Source organism: Bison bison, unplaced genomic scaffold, assembly GCF_000754665.1.
Source record: "Bison bison bison isolate TAMUID 2011002044 unplaced genomic scaffold, Bison_UMD1.0 scf7180017864531, whole genome shotgun sequence".
NCBI lineage: Eukaryota > Metazoa > Chordata > Mammalia > Artiodactyla > Bovidae > Bison > Bison bison.
Window position 1 is genome coordinate 1,412,962 of NW_011495081.1, and position 20,158 is coordinate 1,433,119.

The 20,158-nt window shown below is 38.9% G+C and overlaps 1 protein-coding gene across 1 annotated transcript in view; it reads left to right on the top strand.

Moving 5' to 3' along the window:
* The first annotated feature begins 2,409 nt into the window (after positions 1–2,409).
* Positions 2,410–20,158, top strand: part of BBOX1 (butyrobetaine (gamma), 2-oxoglutarate dioxygenase (gamma-butyrobetaine hydroxylase) 1) — a 67,007-nt gene continuing 49,258 nt past the window's right edge. The window contains exons 1-2 of the mRNA XM_010831783.1: positions 2,410–2,793; positions 4,216–4,330. Of these exons, the coding sequence (XP_010830085.1) occupies positions 2,575–2,793; positions 4,216–4,330 (334 nt within the window). The 5' untranslated portion in view covers positions 2,410–2,574. The remainder of the gene's footprint in view (positions 2,794–4,215; positions 4,331–20,158) is intronic.

Consider the following 20,158-nt stretch of genomic DNA (forward strand, 5'->3'; position numbering starts at 1 on the left):
GTTTTAAAATCTTATTTTATTTGGAAATGACCTAGTTATTTAATAAACTTTTATTATTTAGTTTAGTACAACTCTAGAAATTTAAGTTATCCCAATCTTAAGAGATTATTTTAGATTATAATAATAGATTATTCTATTAAAAATATAATTATTTTTAATAGAGTTTATCTAAAAGTTTTCATCTCATTTATATATTTATATAAATATATAAAGAGTTACCTTTTTGTTGACAAATTTAGTTTGCCTTAAACCTAGGCATAATAAAAGCATTATATAATGTTGATGACTTAAGACGTGTCTTAATTAGATGAGCAAACAATTATATTTAAATTATATTTATATTTAAATAAACATTATATTTAATATTGAATACTTTTCAATATTAAGTTCACGTGAATTTGAATTTAAATAGAGCTCTTTAACCTCATATTCTCTAAAAACAAAGCTGGTGTATCAACGGCAGCACTGCCAGATGTTGAGGGTTTCAGGGAAAAGATGGAATTTGTCCCTGGTTTTTGTTGAAGGGGATCTGGGGGGTCCCTACTTGGAGTTTTCTGGAATAGGCTTTCCTTCAGTGTTAAATTTAGACTTACAGTCTTTGGCCCAATGCATATCTCTATGGCAGCAAGGGCAGATTTTTTGGGGTTTTTTTTTTTTTAGCTTTTTTAGGGAAATCCCTTTTTAAATGGTTCTTATTTCCACATGTAAATCATCCTTCATTTCTCTTTCTTAAGGCAGCAACCGTTGTTTCAGCTAGCATTTGCATCTTTTGAGTTTCTGATTTTAGATTGCAACAAGCCTTCAAATAATCAATAATAGTCTCTGTCTCACAAATTGGAGCTATAGCTTTTTGACATTCCTAATTTGCATTTTCATAAGCAAGTAATTTCTCTAGTTGCCTACTGGCTTCTTCTCCAATTACAGTACGGGAAATAGCAGTTTCTAATCTAGCTAAAAAATCAGCATACATTTCATTAGGTCCCTGAAATTTAAGTAAGTGATTAAGTAAAGTAGAAAAGTGATGGGGTTTCCAGCCGTTTTACCCATATCTTAGTACTTACCGGCCCCAATAGGCCACTGAGGTCACTCTGTCCGAATCTGCCACGTGTACCAGGCTCCTGTTCGGGCACCACTTGTTGAGGTCCTTTAATGGACCAGAACCTGGTGGTCTGGAGTTGATGATAAGAAAGTAAAAGAGAGAGAGAAAGAGGCTGATATTCCTTGGTTTACATGGAAAACCAATAAAGCCCTTGACACAGGGCTTGTGTCGCTCATGAAGGCACCTGGCACCCTCTTGAGGGGGGTGAAGGCACAGTGCGCCTTCTCAGGAGGGTCTTAGAAGCCTAGGCAGGAGAATGAGCACGACAGGTCCCTGCGCTCCAAAGAATTAGCCTGAGAGAGAGAGAGAAAGCAAGACACGGGGACCAAAACTCTGACTGAGCAAAGGTGTTTTAATCAACATGGTGTGGGCATATATACTGTCTTACAAGGTAGTTATTCTCAGAAAAGATAACAATTAAAATTCCAGACTTACAAAACATAGGCGATCCATATTAAAGAGAGAGAGAGTTGTAAACAGTCACTTTTATCGTATGGTTCATAAGAAGGAAGAGGATACTTATCACCGTGTTGAAAAACTAACAAAGGATATGCCTGGATTCCTCAGCCCAGGGAGAGGCTTGCCTCTCCTCTTAATTCCTGAATATTCAGGAATTAAAAAGGAACAGAGGATTCCTGACAGATCCAAAATAGCACACAGGAAGCCTCCTGTTAAATGCTTCCTGACAGTCATCCCTAGTAATGAGGGCAGAATGAGTCTAGGAACTGAGATTTGAAAGTTCCTGATTTGGCTGGATCCAGCAAATTTGGGCCGGAGAAGGCAATGGCAGCCCACTCCAGTACTCTTGCCTGGAAAATCCCATGGACGGAGGAGCCTGGTAGGCTGCAGTCCATGGGGTCGCTGAGGGTCAGACATGACTGGGCGACTTCACTTTCACTTTTCACTTTCATGCATTGGAGAAGGAAATGGCAACCCACTCCAGTGTTCTTGCCTGGAGAATCCCAGGGACGGGGGAGCCTGGTGGGCTGCCGTCTATGGGGTCACACAGAGTCGGATACGACTGAAGTGACTTAGCAGCAGCAGCAGCGAATTTGGGCATCAGTTAAAATAGCACAGGTGTGACAGTTACACTTTCAATTTGTGGAGTATTTTTCTCTCTTAAAAAAATTCCAGAGCTTTTATGCAAGCTTAAAAGTGCCTGTGTCATTGGTTCTGAACTTATTTTTTTTAAGTGCTATGAGAAAACAAGGAATTCTTTCTGTCTGGATCATGACAGAGCATTTATTTTGTTTACTTTTAGTCACTGTGTTTCTGTTTACAGCTCATGAAATACTCTCATCAGAACAAAGGTCCCAGCACAGATAAGTGAAACCACAAACCCCAGCAAATAGCAGAAGCCAGAGTCCATTTGAATTGTTAGAAGTCAAGTTCAGACCTGATCCTCCTGAGAGTCCTTTTAACACTGATTTGTCATAGCAGGTAGCTGACAAGGTTTACCCCCAAGGACTAGAAACATGGGCTGCGTCATCCAAAAGGCAGAAGTGCTGGATGGAGCTCACTTGATGCGAATCATCTGGCAGGATGGTACAGACTCTATCTACCCGGCTGTGTGGCTCCGGGACAACTGTCAGTGTCCCGACTGCTACCTTGATTCGGCAAAAGCACGGAAACTTCTTATCGAAGCTCTTGATGTGTACGTTGGGATCAAAGACTTGATGTTTGACAGGAAAAAGGTAACTATCTCCAAATTATCTCTCCCTGCTCTCTCAACTTAAATAAAAGGTCTAGACTCAAATAATTCGAATGATGAATTATATTGTATTTAATATATGTATATATTATATATCAGAGTCAGGGATGTGCTCAATTAGTCATGTCTTAGCAACCCCATGGACTATAGCCCACTAGGCTTCTCTGTCCATGGAATTTTCTAGGCAAGAATACTGGAGTAAGTTGCCATTTCCTACTCCAGGGTATCTTCCTGACCCAGGGATCAAATCCACATCTCTTGTGTCTCCTGCATTGGGAGGCAGATTCTTTAATACTGAGCCATGTATAAAAAAAACAAGACTGCATAGTGCTTGGTGCGAAGTCAGCATGCTCACTAAGGGAAAGCTTCTGCTATTATTATATTTTATTACTACTGCTATTATCTTTAATTAAAGTTGCTCATTATTCCTTCAGTGAGTGGCAGCCTTGAAGGTACAATCAAACTATTTCTCTAATACAAGGCATGCTCCCTACCTCAGTTTACTCATCTAGAAATGAAGGATACTAACAAGATTTGTTCCTAGAGATGATGTGAAGACTGAATGAGATAATGTGGGTAAAATGTTAGCATGTGGTTGGCATACAGTGAGCACTCAAAAACTTGTATTGATTAATATTTTTAGTCAAATTCGTGAGTAGACGTAAAAGACTTCGTATGGGATTCCTGACAGCTCAGCTCTCAAAACCACAAAGCAGACATGGCCCCAGCCTGTTTCTCTCTTCCAAATTTGCTAGGATGGTTATCAGAAGAGGAAGTGTGACCAGCAAGGTTATCTACCCCACCTCTGTCTTCATCTTGAATCAAGGACTTTACTGCCAGAGTTCACTGCTTGCTAGCTGTGGGATTATAACCATGTTATTTCCTCTTACTTGCCTCACCTGAAAATGTGAATATTAGTTATAGCTTCCCCCACAAGTTGTATGAAGACTAAGTGAGTTATGTTGATAGTGCTCCTTGTATAGCAGGCACTCAAAATGGTGCTATTCCTCCTATTATTATCTACCTCAACATCATCATTACTATTTCTGATATTCTTGGCAGGAATCTTAATTGATCTCTGACCTCAAGTCATCACAGAAAGTTCAGGGACCACGGGTTTTAAGAATATAAAACAAGAACTTCAGATCTAGCCAGGTTTTGTTTCTTGTGTAATATTTAAAGGGCTTCAGACCTCAGGTGTATCTCCTTGGTGTTCAGTTTCTTCCTTTGCCAAAAGTTTATTCTATGCTTGTAAGTATATAAGTTAAAAAACAGAAGGAAAAAAAAGCAAGAGCTAATTTGATTCTCTGATAACCTTAAATAACTTTCAGAAACAGCAATAGCAGAGAACCAAAGTACATAGTATAATATATGTTTATGTGATATTTGCTTTCTGTGTTATAAGGTTCATATCATGTGGCCAAATGACCATTGCAGTGAATATGGAGCTGATTGGCTGAAGAAAAGATGCTTTTCACAGCAGGCCAGAGAAAAACTCCAGAAAGAATTGTTTTTGCCAGGTAACCTTGCTACGGTTTTCAGATTTTAACCTTTAAACCTCATATGGTAAAAAAATTTGCTCAGAAGCAAATTAAAACCCTTGTACCCTGGTTAAAATATTATTGTAATTTATGTGGAATGTTTAATGATTTACCACACAGATCATGCAAGTAGAGATAGAAAGAAACATAGAGCAGGTCTAGACATTCTAGAACTTGGAATTTTCTACCTCAAAAGAAAAGAAATTTAGCAAATTTGTATCCTTGTCATCTAACACGAAAACTTTCACTCCACAGGCACTCCATAAGTCTCCCTGCAAAGAAGCAGGATGAATCAAAGGCACACTTGTTCCTTAACAGTTTTGTCTGAGGTCAGAAAAACACAAGATCAACAAGGCAGATATTTCTAAACTGGCGTCCACAGATAAAATTATGTGATCCGTGAACCTCATGAAATAGTATACACAGCATTGAATGTGCATGTGAGTGTGTGTGTCAGGCTTGTGCACAGCAAATTGCTTGGGGAGAGTTTATATGAGTCTCAAGGGAATCTGTACCACAGAAATATTCAGAAAATCTCCACTAAACAGATTCAGTCAAAAAGGAAGACTTCATTCTTTAAAAAAAAAAAAACCTTCCTTTCAGTCTTTTTTCTTTTTTATTGAAATATAGTTGATTTACAATGTGTTAATTTCTGCTGTCCAGCAAAATGATTCAGTTAGACATATAAATACACTTTTATTATGTTCTTTTCCATTATTGTTTATCACAGGATGTTGATATAGTTCCCTGTGCTGTCCAGTAGGCTCTTTTGCTTATCCATTCTACATATAATAGTTTGAATTTGTTAACCGCAAACTCCTACTCCGTCTTTCCTCGAATCCCCTCTCCCTTGTAGCAACTATGAATCTGTTCTCTATGAAGAAGGTTTTAATCTTGATCTGAGATACCAAATAAGCACTTAATAAGATAGAAAGTTATTTTTTAAATACGACTTTTCAGAGATATACAATAATACAACTCAATCAGAAGTGCTGGGGAGAAGTGGGAAGTAGTAATACTTTGTGCATGCTCAGTTGTGCCCATCTCTTTGCAATGCCATGGGCTGTAGCCCACCAGGCTCCTCTGTCCCTGAAATTATCCCAGCAAGAATACTGGAGTGGGTTGCCATTTCTTGCTCCGGGGGATCTTCTTGAGCCAGGGATTGAACCTGCATCTCCTGAGGCTCCTGCACTGGCAGGTGGATTCTTTACCACTGAGTCACCTGGGAAGCCATTACAATTTTATTCTCTGCATATTTTGAAGATTTGTATCATAAGATGATGTGGTCAAAGGCGATTTTGAGAACAAGCTGATTCTAATGTATTTACTAGAATCTTGACTTGCACAAATACACTAACAAGGTAAGTTTCCTTGAACATTCTTTTCCATTGTTAACCAGATATATTGGACCACTGTCCCTTTGGGCCACTGATCAGCCTTATTAGATTTTGTAACACATCTCTTCTGGGGATTCTGGGTCATATACCAAGACACAGATTTTTACCTTACTGCTTTCAGATCTGAAATTCTCAAACATGTATGGTGACTCTGCATGGTTTTCAGTGCTAGACTTACAACAGTGTCCTAGGTGTGGAGATATTACTACAGCTTCACCTGGACCCATGGTTATCGATAGGGTGTGATGTGGTCCCCTTCCTGTTCAAGGACAGGCCTCCATCCCTCAATCTTACCATTTGTCAGCAAAACTGACAAAGTTTTGCTCCAGTGCTTTCTGTCTAAACCATTAGAAACCCATTTTCCTCTTTATCTAGTCAAGCTAGCTGGTGGAATCCAGATGGATATCCAAGGAAAGATGCTTTTCCTGCCTTCCCCCAGTGAGTTCACGGTTAGATTCTTCAAAGAGTCTCCAATTACATAACTGAATGGAAACTGTCTGGGTCAAATAGCAATATCACAAGTGTATTTTTTTTTTATTATTTATTTTAGATTTCTTCTGGTACTCAAAATATTTTTCCTTAACTCTGCCTTAATTTTGTAATCCCATTGGATTTTACTTTCATTTCCTTCAAGTTCTTTTGATGATCTCAGGGAATAAAAGCCAACTTTTTATTATTACAGCTTAAGCTTTTAAGCATTGTAAAAGGATACGGCCACCCCCTCCATTAATATTTCTTGACAAGCGCAGTTTTATAGCTTGCATTTCTCAGTACTGTCAGGCAGTAGCAGGATGGAAATGATACTACTTTCAGTTCAACAGTGGAAAAAACAGGTCACACGGACAGGCTGGAATCAGAAATCATATAAGGAGAACTGGCTGTTATTTAGACAATGGAAACTATTTTAATGGTTTAAAACAAGATCAGATTTTTAAAATATATTCTCAAGCTGTGTGGTTGGTAGGTAAAAGAAGAAATTAATGGACCATTTTTGAAATATTGCTTCTGTGGCTTTTTGCCTGTAGAATTTGGCACCTTATTTCCCTGCCATTGCATATTTTCAAACATTCATACTCAGAACAAGTAAACAGACTCAGTTACATTTGTGAAAGAGCTTTGTTTTTGGTACTCAGGGGCAGTGTTTCCTCTGTTGCTCTTTCCTTAGAGTGAAGAAGGACTTTTAAAATCTGATGTCAAGATGCAGATTACTTTTCCTTGATTTTCCCTTGGCGTTAGATGTTGCACTCAGAAATGGAAAGACCATCCACCAGAAAAAGCTCTTGTCATGGGACAGTCACAGCTGGGAAACATGGATAGCAATCATTCTCTCATACATTTCTATTCAATTGCACCTATCTTGTGCTGAAAACTGTAAGGAAATAACAAGTTTTAAAAAGACATATTGCAGGACAGCAATAGAAACTTTGGCCACCTGATGCAAAGAGCTGACTCATTAGAAAAGACCCTGATGCTGGGAAACACTGAAGGCAGGAAGACAAGGTAATGACAGAGGATGAGATGGTTGGATGGCATCACCAACTCAATGGACATGAGTTTGAGTAATCTCTGGGAGATGGTGAAGGACAGGGAAGCCTGGGGTGCTGAAGTCCATGGGGTCACAAAAGAGTCGAACACAACTGAGCAACTGAACAGCAGTAGAGACGCAGACGTAGAGAATGGACTTGTGGACTCAGTGGGGAAGTAGAGAGTGGGATGAATTGCAAGAGTAGCATTGACATATATACACTACCATGTGTAAAATAGATAGCTAGTGGGAAGCTGCTGTATAGCACAGGGAGCTCAACTAGGTGATCTGTGATGACCTAGAGGGTTGGGAGGGAGGCCCAAGAGGGAGAGGATATATATATACTTAGCTGATTCACATTGTTGTACAGGAGAAACCAGTACAATATTACAAAGCAATTATATTCCAGTTAAAATTTTTTTTAGAAAAACATGGATTCTTCCCTAGAAGATTTATCCCACCTAGGAGGGGACATCAGCCATGGAAACAAATAAGTATAGTACATTATTTTAAGTACATGAAGACGTGCATAGAAGATTTATTAGAATGCAGAAGGACTCTGAAGAGATAAGAAAATGCAACTCAAATAAGACGTAATACTTGAACTGGGTTTTGAGGAATCCATTTGTTTGACAAAGATAGAAAGTAAGGAAATTCTCAACAGAGAAAAGAGCAAAGAAGTATAATAGAGCACGTTGGTTTAGGAAACTGCAATTAGTTTAATATAGATGAAGTTACAATTGTTAGGCAACTAAGAAGGAAGTGGCTTAAGTGCCCTACTAAGAGGCTCAACCCTAAACCCTAAGGCAAGAAAGTTTGCTTAGCACCAAGGTCAAGTATTTTTCCTTCTGTTAGTTTTTCAGGCTGATTCTCTTCTTATAAGGCCAGAGAAATGATTGTTTATAAGTTTAAGAAGAAGATGGCTTTATCTATTTTATTAGGATGCATTTTACATTTTCATTTTTAGGATGCATTTACATTTAGGATGATTTTTACCAAACACATATAATTTCTCAAGTGCCTATGAGATTGTGAATGTCTCCTTAGCTTCCTTTTGTTCTTAATGCATTCTACCCTTCCCTCTTCCAGTGTATCCCTTTGGTTCTTGGTTTGTATTTATCTTAAATTAAAGAGGGTGAAGAGATCAGATCTGTGATGTAGAAAAATCTTGGTCATGGTCATCTGGGCTGGATGGATTGGTGTGGGGAATGCTCAGGAGCAGGGTAACCATAGTATGATCTAGAAGTCATCCTGTATGAAACATTAAGAACTTAAACTAGGAAAGTAGCAGAGAGCACAGGGATAGTATTTGTACTCAAGAAAAATAGGTATTAACCTGGAGGACAGGAGGGTCTGGCCCTCTAATCTTTATCCATTTAAACCCAAGCCTAGCATGTGAATGTTTCCAAATAGATGGACATAAGTGAAGATTTTAATAAAACATTGGAAATATGAAGAATTTTTCTGAAATTGCTTTTTAGCTTTCATGAGAAATTGGCATGATTATACACTCATTTTTGGGGAATAACTTTAAGATGCAAAATTCCCAAAATAAAACTGATAGGACTAAAATAGAAAAGAATCAGTGCATAATGTGATCTTTTGTATATGAACCTAAATATCTGTTCTTTTTATTAACATGTGGTGGCAGAATGAATGCTTGTTTTCCTAGCTATCTCCTTGAATTGGTACTGGAATATTTGTGTATTACTCTCTGACAGCAGTAATATTTGTTATCGCAAATTGAGATTTAAAAGGTGTTAATTTGAAGAAAATCTTTATTCCATAGAAGCAATCTGCTCAGTTTTGTCAGCAATCCAGAAACTAAGTACACAGCACAGTCAGAAAAGAATATTTCCCTTCATTTCCATATGTCCCTCTTCTATCAGAGCAAGGCTTCACCTGTGTACTTTATCAGATTACAACCCTTCTACAGTCCATAGCTATGACTCCCTTCTTTGTTTCAAAAGGAATATGTCGCAAGAGGAACTGAAAACTCTCAAGTAGCTACGCTGCTGCTGCTGCTAAGTCGCTTCAGTCGTGTCTGACTCTGTGCGACCCAAGACGGCAGCCCATCAGGCTCCACCGTCCCTGGGGTTCTCCAGGCAAGAACACTGGAGTGGGTTGCCATTTCCTTCTCCAATGCATGAAAGTGAAAAGTGAAAGTGAAGTCACTCAGTCGTGTCCGACTCTTAGCGACCCCATGCACTGCAGCCTACCAGGAGAAGGCGATGGCACCCCACTCCAGTACTCTTGCCTGGAAAATCCCATGGACGGAGGAGCCTGGTAGGCTGCAGTCCATGGGGTCACTAAGAGTCGGACACAACTGAGAGACTTCACCGTGGTGATTTTGCATATGGTTAAAAAAAAAAACAGAGCTCCCCCTTTCTAATAGAGGGCCATATGCGTCCTTGAAGATGAAGATTTTTATTAGAGTGCAAAGAATAGAGTTGGTTTGGTACACAGCCTATTTTTATAGAAATATGCCCCAAAAGCAAAAATTATTATCTTTTTTTAAAAATGAACAAGTAATGTACACAACAGATATGCCCAATTCCCACATAATAGTTCATCCATATCCCTAAACGTTGCCCCATCCTTCATCCATTCGTAAACCCCCAGAGGTGGGAATTAGCAGGGCAAGTCGGGGATGGAATGAAGGTATCTGTTTCACTTATTACTTGGTAATTATGAAAAGGACTGGGAGGGTTTTTTTCCAAGCTATCTTAGAACATTCCAACTGTATGAACTACCAGTCAGAATGGCTTCAGAAGAGCTCTGTTAAAACAGATGCATCAGAGCAATCAAGCCACTGTGTCACATTGCCAAATATATTGCCTTCCCAAGAAAGACCTAGTACAAGTCACTCAGGCCCACACTCTGATGCACAGGTGGGAGAATGGCCCAAAGCCTTCGTATGTTTAAAAAGAAAGTCTCTATTTTGCCTGCCATATGTGAAATGAACCTACCAAGTTTCAGAGAAATGTGTTTGGGGCTTTGATGAAATGAATACAGGTATCTTAAATGCTTGTTTTTACATTTACATAAGTTTACAAATGCATATTTTGCTGCCTTTTTTCTCTGTGCCATAGTGATGTCTTTCAATACGTCCTGTTCTTTTCTGAATCACATATCATTTGTTATCACACTCAGTTTCTGCATTGCACTTGAGAAACGAGGGCATAATATCTAAAGGCTCTAATATCCCTGTGGACTGTAAGTCAGTGAGTCCAAGATGGGAGATTCACAGCCTGAGAAGCACCCTGCAGTATTGTATACCCAACAGAAGCCCCCAGGCTGGAGGTTGTTTCCACAGCCATCTGCCTAGTTTGGGGTTCTACTTATAAACTCTAGGTCAGATCCTTTTTCTTTTATGTTTTTTTCATCTCCATCCATACTTCCAGCTAGAAAACACATAATCATATACTCAAGAGATATGTATTAAAGTATTAAAGATAAAGTCTGTTTTGAAGCTGGACACATTACAAAAGTACAGGGTGGGGGGGAAGTCCTGTGAACTACATCTATTACTTTTTAAAAATTTTTAGGTAAGAAACATTAATTATATATTTTTAATCATTTTTATTATTTAACAACTTTATAAAATAAACTATCATATCATCATCCAATGTTAGTGCAAAATAGGACTTTGAAAAGCTCGTGTCTTCAAAAAGTTGATATCTTTAAAAACCTTGAAAAAGTTTAAGGGTCTTTTTGAGAATCTAAAGTAAATCTATTTTGAGGAAGAATTATTATAGTCTATTCCCTTTTCATAATTTTTCAGTATACCTACCACATCAAAAGTTAAGGAAAATATACTAATTTCTTTATTCTTGGAAAAGTAATTATCTAGAGTTACACTAAAGTAAATTTATTTCTTTTATTTCCCTTTTCTTTCAAACAGGGAAAAAGTAAAGTGGGCTTTCTCCAATGAGTGAAAAACTTCCATTTCTCACAAATAAGACTTACTTTTTCTTGCAGCGTGGGAATAAGTTTTGTAACATTGGCAATTGGATGGCAAATTTAGAATTTATAAATTAAGAAAATTCTAAACTGTGGCAATTTCAAGAAGTAAAGTTGTATTGTTTTGTATGCTGGCTTCACTTTACCAAACCTACATATAGGCACATAAGTTATAAATTTAATGTCATTTCTGCTAGTGCCTACACATTAGGAGATTCACCAACTGGGGGGAAAAAAAAAAAAGGACAACTGATTCTGATTAAAAAACTATTACTTCTCACTTCTGGTTCTACTTTGTTCTTCAAGATGGCAGAACATAGTGGAACAAACATAGTTTGGAGTAATAGATATCTTCATCATACTTAAATTTCTTTAAGATTCCAGTTCCAAACTTTCAATATGTCCATGGAAAAAAATTAGTTTTAATTTCTTCTTAAATTTTTCTATCCCCATAAGGAAAAAAAAGAAAAAGATTTTGGAAAGACTTTTGATGTTGCTGTTCACCCATTCTGTTGATTTGCCTACTTTCTAGCTGAGCAAATTAGTTAAATAATTTTTAGTCTCTATTCCATTCAACGATTTCTCTAACTTTAACCTTTTGCTCAAAATTCTGTATTTTTCACAATCTGTAACTTCGCTTTGAATCAAAAGAACAGTATAGCACTGAATTAAAAGTACTCTAGAACCTAAGTCTTGCTAGATCTGTGACCTTGACCAATTTTCTTAACCTTTCTTGTTCCCAAATCTTTATCTGCACAATGGAGATGGGACCAGCTTACAGCCTTGAAAAGCACCACACTGAGTGAAAAACGATGTCTTACTTTACATATGACCTCACTTCATCTTCAGAAGGTTCCCTTGAAAGCAGTTGTAAATACTGATAACCATAGAGAACAGCCTTGAGAGGCTTCTTGACCTTCTTAAATAGTATATCAGTTTACAGAAAAAGAAAAAAAAAAAAGCACAATCCTATCTTTTTTTCCATCAGCTATCAAGCTTCCATGTTCATTGCCTGTTTGTCCAGAGAAGACTGACATTCAAAATGCTACAGGTGAAAAAGATTATATAATTTGTCCTTCTTGCTAACCACTTAGTCAAAGCCTTTTGTTATCTCATACTTGAGTTACTGAAATAACATGGCCTCTGTGTTCACCCCCAGCTTGCACAACCCTGCAGGGTTATCCTCCATATGCCCATCATTATCTTCCCTCCCCCAGCCCTGGTGATTCTCTGCAGCACAATACAGTCCCAAGTCTTCCCTGGGACTTTCTAATCATCCCACAATCTAGAGCCCCATCCACAAGCATGTGGATTCTTCAGTTCAGTTCAATCCAGTCACTCAGTTGTGTCTGACTCTTTGCAACCCCGTGAATTGCAGCACGCCAGGCCTCCCTGTCCATCACAACGCCCGGAGTTCACTCAAACTCACGTCCATCGAGTCAGTGATACCATCCAGCCATCTCATCCTCTGTTGTCCCCTTTTCCTCCTGCCCCCAACTCCTCCGAGCATCAGAGTCTTTTCCAATGAGTCAACTCTTTGCATGAGGTGGCCAAAGTACTGGAGTTTCAGCTTTAGCATCATTCCTTCCAAAGAGCACCCAACACTGATCTCCTTTAGAATGGACTGGTTGGATCTCCTTGCAGTCCAAAGGACTCTCAAGGGTCTTCTCCAACACCACAGTTCAAAAGCACCAATTCTTCAGTGCTCAGCTTTCTTCACAGTCCAACTCTCACATCCATACATGACCACTGTAAAAACCATAGCCTTGACTAGATGGACCTTTGTTGACAAAGTAATGTCTCTGCTTTTGAATATGCTATCTAGGTTGGTCATAACTTTTCTTCCAAGGAGTAAGCATCTTTTAGTTTCAGGGCTGCAGTCACCATCTGCAGTGATTTTGGAGCCCCAAAAAATAAAGTCTGACACTGTTTCCACTGTTTCCCCATCTATTTCCCACGAAGTGATAGGACCAGATGCCATGATCTTAGTTTTCTGCATGTGGATTCTTCAGTTCAGTTCAGTAGCTCAGTCGTGTCCGACTCTTTGAGATCCCATGAATCGCAGCACGCCAGGCCTCCCTGTCCATCACCAACTCCCAGAGTTCACTGAGACTCACGTCCATCGAGGCAGTGATGCCATCCAGCCATCTCATCCTCTGTTGTCCCCTTCTCCTCCTGCCCCAAATCCCTCCAGCATCAAAGTCTTTCCAATGAGTCAACTCTTCGCATGAGGTGGCCAAAGTATTGGAGTTTCAGCTTTATCATCATTCTTTCCAAAGAACACACAGGGCTGATCTCCTTCAGAATGGACTGGTTGGATCTCCTTGCAGTCCAAAGGACTCTCAAGGGTCTTCTCCAACACCACAGTTCAAAAGCACCAATTCTTCAGTGCTCAGCTTTCTTCACAGTCCAACTCTCACATCCATACATGACCACAGGAAAAACCATAGCCTTGACTAGACAGACCTTTGTTGGCAAAGTAATGTCTCTGCTTTTGAATATGCTATCTAGGTTGGTCATAACTTTTCTTCCAAGGAGTAAGCATCTTTTAGTTTCAGGGCTGCACTCACCATCTGCAGTGATTTTGGAGCCCAAAAAATAAAGTCTGACACTGTTTCCGCTGTTTCCCCATCTATTTCCCATGAAGTGATGGGACCAGATGCCATGATCTTTGTTTTCTGAATGTTGAGCTTTAAGCCAACTTTTTCACTCTCCACTTTCACTTTCATCAAGAGATTGTGTGGATTCTTACCTTTGTCCAAATTCTGCTTGTTTCCCCAATCACTTACTCTATTCTTCTGCCTGGCCTAACTTCACTTTCCATCCTACAAGATCAAACTTACATCCCAGTGGACCCCTTTACCAATAGTTCCACCCTAGATTTATAATTATCCCTGAGACAAACTGGCTCAATGATAAAGAACCCACCTGCCAATGCAGAAGATATGGGTTCATTCCTTGTGTCGGGAAGATCCCCTGAAGAAAGAAATGGCAACCTACTCCACTATTGTTGCCTGGAGAATCCCATAGACAGAGGAGCCTGGTGGGCTACCATCCATGGGGTCACAGAAGAGTCAGATATGACTCAGCCACTAAACAACAACAACAAAGTCAAACTACAAAATATGGACCAGAAAGCGAGCAAGTCCAGAAAACGGACATAATTTCACTGGTAACACTAAAATGCAAGGCTGTGGTATAACAATGGAAGCATATACATTTTTCCAAAAGAATTTTGTTAGAATTTGTTAGGAGAGGAAGTGAAAGAGGGTGGTGTGCCAAGAACATGCTTCCCCTGTAAAACAGCACAGTGTTACAAAAGGAGAACAGCTTTGGAATCAGCAGACGGGTTTTGACTTTCTGCTCTGTGAGCCTGACTTGTGCCATAAATTATCTGACTCTCACTTTTTCCATATGTAAAAGAGGCAATACCTCTCAGCTGTGGGATGTGAAGAATAAGTGGAAAAAAGTAAGTGCTGTGCTTAGCTCAGTGCCTGGCACACTGTGGCTACTCAAATCCTGTTAGGTCCTTTCCCTCGCCTTATCCTCCTACATAAAGAGCCATGGACATAGTAAAGGCATAATAAAGAACATCTGAGCAAGGATAAAAGCAAAGAGAGTAACAGCATCATGATCATGCCTTATGCATGAGTTCCCCTTACTTGAAGAATAATATTATAATCCTGATTAAATCCTTGAGGGTGACTCAGAAATGAATTATTGCCATGAAAAGGATTTTACTCATTCAGACATTGATTTTAAGTGTGGGCTAAATTTTTTCTACCTGACAGATAGTTTTCTTTAAATAAAACTAAGGAAGGCAGTGAAAAGACAGGTCAACTTTGACCCTAATTCCAATCAGGTCTGTAAAAATGTTTGCTGAAGCTAGGATGATCAGCAAACTTGGGGAAAAGTGATGTATCATCTACTGGTTAGTTAAGTATCGTTAGAGATGAAGACACCAACACTCAGCAGATATATTTCTTATACAAACCTCAATATTTAGATGAAAAAAAAATTCCGGACCCAAATTAGATATAGTCTCATGACCATATGAAAACAGATAATATTAATAAAGAAGATAGGGGTAAAAAAAAAATAAATACAAATAAAAATAAATAAAATAAAAATAAAATAAATAAATTAGTTAATTAAAAAAAAAAAGAAGATGGGGGAAGGTATCTGAAGAGAACCATGTGCTCATAAATGAGGAAGCAGAGTGTCTAAGCTCTAACTTCAAAAGGGCATGATGGAAGTGTCTGGGCTTCCCCAGTGGCACCAGTGGTAAAGAACCCGCCTGCCAAAGCAGAAGACATAAAAGATGCAGGTTCAATCCCTGGGTCAGGAAGATGCCCTGGAACAGAAAAGGGGAACCCACTCCAGAATTCATGCCTGGAAAATTCCATGGACAGAGAAGCCTGGTGGGTTACAGTCCATGGGGTTGCAAAGAGTTGGACATGACTGAGCACGCATGCACACAGGAACAGAAGTGTCTAGCCCAAAACAGGTTGATCAATCATAATCATGATGGACAGCCAAAAGGGGGATTTATAAAGTGATTTACTTGGAGAAATAAGAAAAAAGGAGGAAGATCAGAGGAAAGATGAATCCTCTGATGGGAGTAGATGGTCTTAGATAATCCTGCTTCACAGACAGTCTTCCCTGACAGATGGTAACTCCATCTGTCAGGCAGTGGGGTCAACCACTACTATTTGACATAGTTTTGTAAATCCTAGCCACGGTGTCAGAGAAGAAAAAAAATAAATAAAAGAAATCCAGATTGGAAAAGAAGAAGTAAAATCTCACTGTTTGCAGATGACATGATCCTCTACCTAGAAAACCCTAAAGACACCACCAGAAATTTACTAGAGCTAATCAATGAATATAGTAAAGTTGTAGGATATAAAATTAATACACAGAAACCTCTTGCATTCCTATATGCTAACAGTGAGAAAACAGAAAGATAAATTAAGGGAAAATCCCATTCACCATTGCAATGAAAAGAATAAAATACTCAGGAATAAATTTACCTAAAGAAACAAAAGACCTATATATATAAAACTATAAAACACAAATGAAAGAAATCAAAGATGACACAAATAGATGGAGAAATATACCATGTTTGTGGATTGGAAGAATCAATATAGTGAAAATGAGTATACTACCCAAAGTAATCTATAATTCAATGCAATTCCTATCAAGCTACCAATGGTATTTTTCACAGAACTAGAACAAGTAATTTCATAATTTATATGGAAACACAAAAAAAGAAACCTCAAATAGCCAAAGCAATCTTGAGAAAGAAGAATGGAACTGGAGGAATCAATCTGCCTGATTTCAGAATATACTACAAAGCTACAATCATCAAGACAGTATGGTACTGGCACAAGGACAGAAATATAGATCAATGGAACAAAATAGAAAACCCAGAGATAAATCTACACACCTATGGACATCTTATCTTTGACAAATGAGGCAAAAATATACAATGGTGCAAACACAATTTCTTTAACAAGTGGTGCTGGGAAAACTGGTCAACCACCTGTAAAAGAATGAAACAAGAACACTTTATAAAACCATACACAAAAATAAACTCAAAATGGATGAAAGATCTATATGTAAGACCAGAAACTATAAAACTCTTAGAGGAAAACATAGGCAGAACACTCTCTGACATAAATCACAGCAAGATCCTTTATAACCCACCTTTTATTTAATGGAAATAAAAACAAAAATAAACACATGGGACCTAATTAAACATAAAAGCTTTTGCACAAGGAAGAAAACTATAAGCCAGGTGAAAAGGCAGCCTTCAAAATGGGAGAAAATAATGGCAAACGAAACAACTGACAAATAATTAATCTCCAAAATATACAAGCAGCTCATGTAGCTTAATACCAGAAAAATAAATGACCTAATGAAAAAGTGGGTCAAAGAACTAAACAGACATTTCTCCAAAGAAGAGATACAAATGGCTAACAAACACATGAAAAGATGCTCAACATCACTCATTATCATAGAAATGCAAATCAAAACCACAGTGAGGTACCATCTTACACCAGTCAGGATGGCAGCCATCAAAAAGTCTACAAACAATAAATTCTGGAGAGGGTGTGGAGAAAAGGGAACCCTCTTATGCTGTTGGTCGGAATGTAAACTAGTACACTGTTCTATGGAGAACAGTATGGAGACTCCTTAAAAACTGTAAATAGAACTGCCGTATGACCTAGCAATCCCACTGCTGGGCATACACTGAGGAAACCAGAATTAAAAGAGTCACACATACCCCAGTGTTCATTGCAGCACTGTTTACAAGAGCTAGGACATGGAAGCAACCTGGATGTCCATCGGCTGATGAATGAATAAGAACGTTGTGGTACATATACACAATGCGGTATTACCAGCTGTAAAAAAGAATGCATTTGAGTCAGTTCTAATGAGGTGGATAAAACTGGAGCCTATTATACAGAGTGAAGTAAGTCAGAAAGAGAAACACCCATACAGTATATTAATGCACATATGTGGAATTTGGAATGATGGTAATGACAACCTTATATGCAAGAGAGCAAAAGACACACAGATGTAAAGAACAGACTTTTGGACTATGTGGGAGAAGGTGAGGGTGGGATGATTTGAGAGAATAGCATTGAAATATGTATATTACCATATGTAAACCAGATGACCAGTGCAAGTTCAATGCACAAAGCAGGGCACTCAAAGTCAGTGCTCTGCTCTCGGGCAGCCCAGAGGGATGGGGTGGGGAGGAAGATGGGACGGGTGTTCAGAATGGGGGGACACATGTACACCCATGGCTGATTCATGTTTATGTATGGCAAAAACCACCACAATATTGTAAAATAATTAGCCTCCAATTAAAATAAATTAATAAAAATCTAGACTCTTCATTATCTCTTATACCACGCACCCAACGTACCAAGAAAATCTCCTAACTCTATTGTCAAACAATCCAGAATCCATCAACATCTCACTATCTCCTACGCCAACCCTCTGTCTGAATTACCAACATGTATACCCTCTTTCTCCCTTCTTTCTCCCTTCTTTCCCCCTATTCCTTTGACAATCTTCCTTCTTCATATTTTTAAGCATTGCTAGGCACTAAGCTCAGTGCTTAATATGTATTGCTGTATTTAATCCTAGCAACAACTTTACAAAGACAACATTATTATAACCTTTTCACACATGAGGAAAATGAGATTGATAAAACTAAGTAGTCCAAAACAAAAGAGTTAAAGTGATGGAGCCAAGATTTGACTGAAGAGCATCTGTTTTATTAGATTCCTTTGTCATCCTCCTCCTCTTCTAGGTGCTTGTAGCAATTTGTGCCAGCTTCTCTTTCCATGCTGGGCTTCCCTGGTGACTCAACGGTAAAGAATCCACCTACAATGCAGAGACGCGATTTCAGTCCTGGGGTGAGAAAGATCCCCTGGAGGAGGGCATGGCAACCCACTCCAGTATTCTTGACTGGAGAATCCCACGGACAGAGGAGCCTGATGGGCTACAGGCCATAAGGTTGCAAAGAGTCAGACACGACTGAAGCAACTAAGTTTGCACACATGCTCTTTCTGCGCCATTGCCATTACGGCACTCAAGGGTCAGTGTCTGTGTATTTGACTGTCCGCCCCACTAGAAAATTGGAATCAAGAGAAAAAACGAATATTAATAACAGGTACCATTTTTCGAATACCTTTCATGCATTATAAAATTGTACCAGGAATTGTTCTCTGTGCTGGGGATACAGTGATGAAGAAAACAGAAAAAATGTTCTGTCCTTAAGGAATTTGCATTCTGGTAGAGAATGAGATCACAAAATTTACAAACTTATTTATACCACATCAAGAGACAATAAGGACACAGATACAGGCAGGGTGTTCGATGTGGTGATGGGGGTGAATGGAAGTCTCTTCTGAGTCCTTCTAATTTTTACTGAAACAGGAAGCAAAGCTGTCAGCTAAGCATGAGTAGAAGGAGGATGTGTGGGAAGACTGAGAATAGAGAATATGATAAACAGTCAGCTAGGGGAGTATGGGATAGAGTTAACTATAGATTAAGGAGTATGCAATAAAATCGTCATCATGGTATATTTTCATCCAGCCACATTCAGCTGCTCTGGTTCAAGTGCAGTTAGGTGCGCTATGTCTGGTACTTTCAAGACCATCTCATTTAAATTTCCCCACAATCCAGCAGATTATTTCCACCCTGTATTTTCAGGAAAGAAGTTGAACTGAGAGAATATATCACTTTCTGAAGGTCATGCAGACAGAAAGTGTGAGAATTCCGACTTGAATCCAGATCTGTCACCCTCAAACCTTTGACACAAAGTCCCTATCAAACTGGACCTGCATCTCATTTCTACATAAGTACTCAGTACATTCTCAGTGAACTAGCTTCGGAAATGAGACTTGGCTGAGGGGCAATTCTTACATGTTTTGGCAGACTGAAAAGTTAAGCTGAGTCAACAGACTTGAGACTGCCAAAACAAGGTTAATTAGATTTAGGCTGCATGAATAAAAATGTAGTAGAGAGCCCACTGTGTAGGTATGGCCAGAGTACACCTGTAGTATTAGGTCTGATTTGAGACACCCAGGCTGTTATAGGGCATCAGCAAACTTGAAAGCATCAACCAGAGGAGAGCAGAGAGGATAGTATGGGGCTTGGGAGCCATAAAACGTGAAAAATATGGGTGAGAAAGAGGCTATTTATTTAGCCTTGGAAAGAAAAACTCAGTTCAGTAACTGTCTTTATACCTTCTCCAAGACTGCCATATTCTGTGTGATTCTGGAGCACTGAATTAGCGCCTCAAAGAAAGTGACAGAGGTAGATGTGACTCTATGTAAGGAAGAAGATTGTGTCATTTGGAGCCGACTAGAACCAGAGTGGGTTGCTCCATAGGGAGACGTGTGC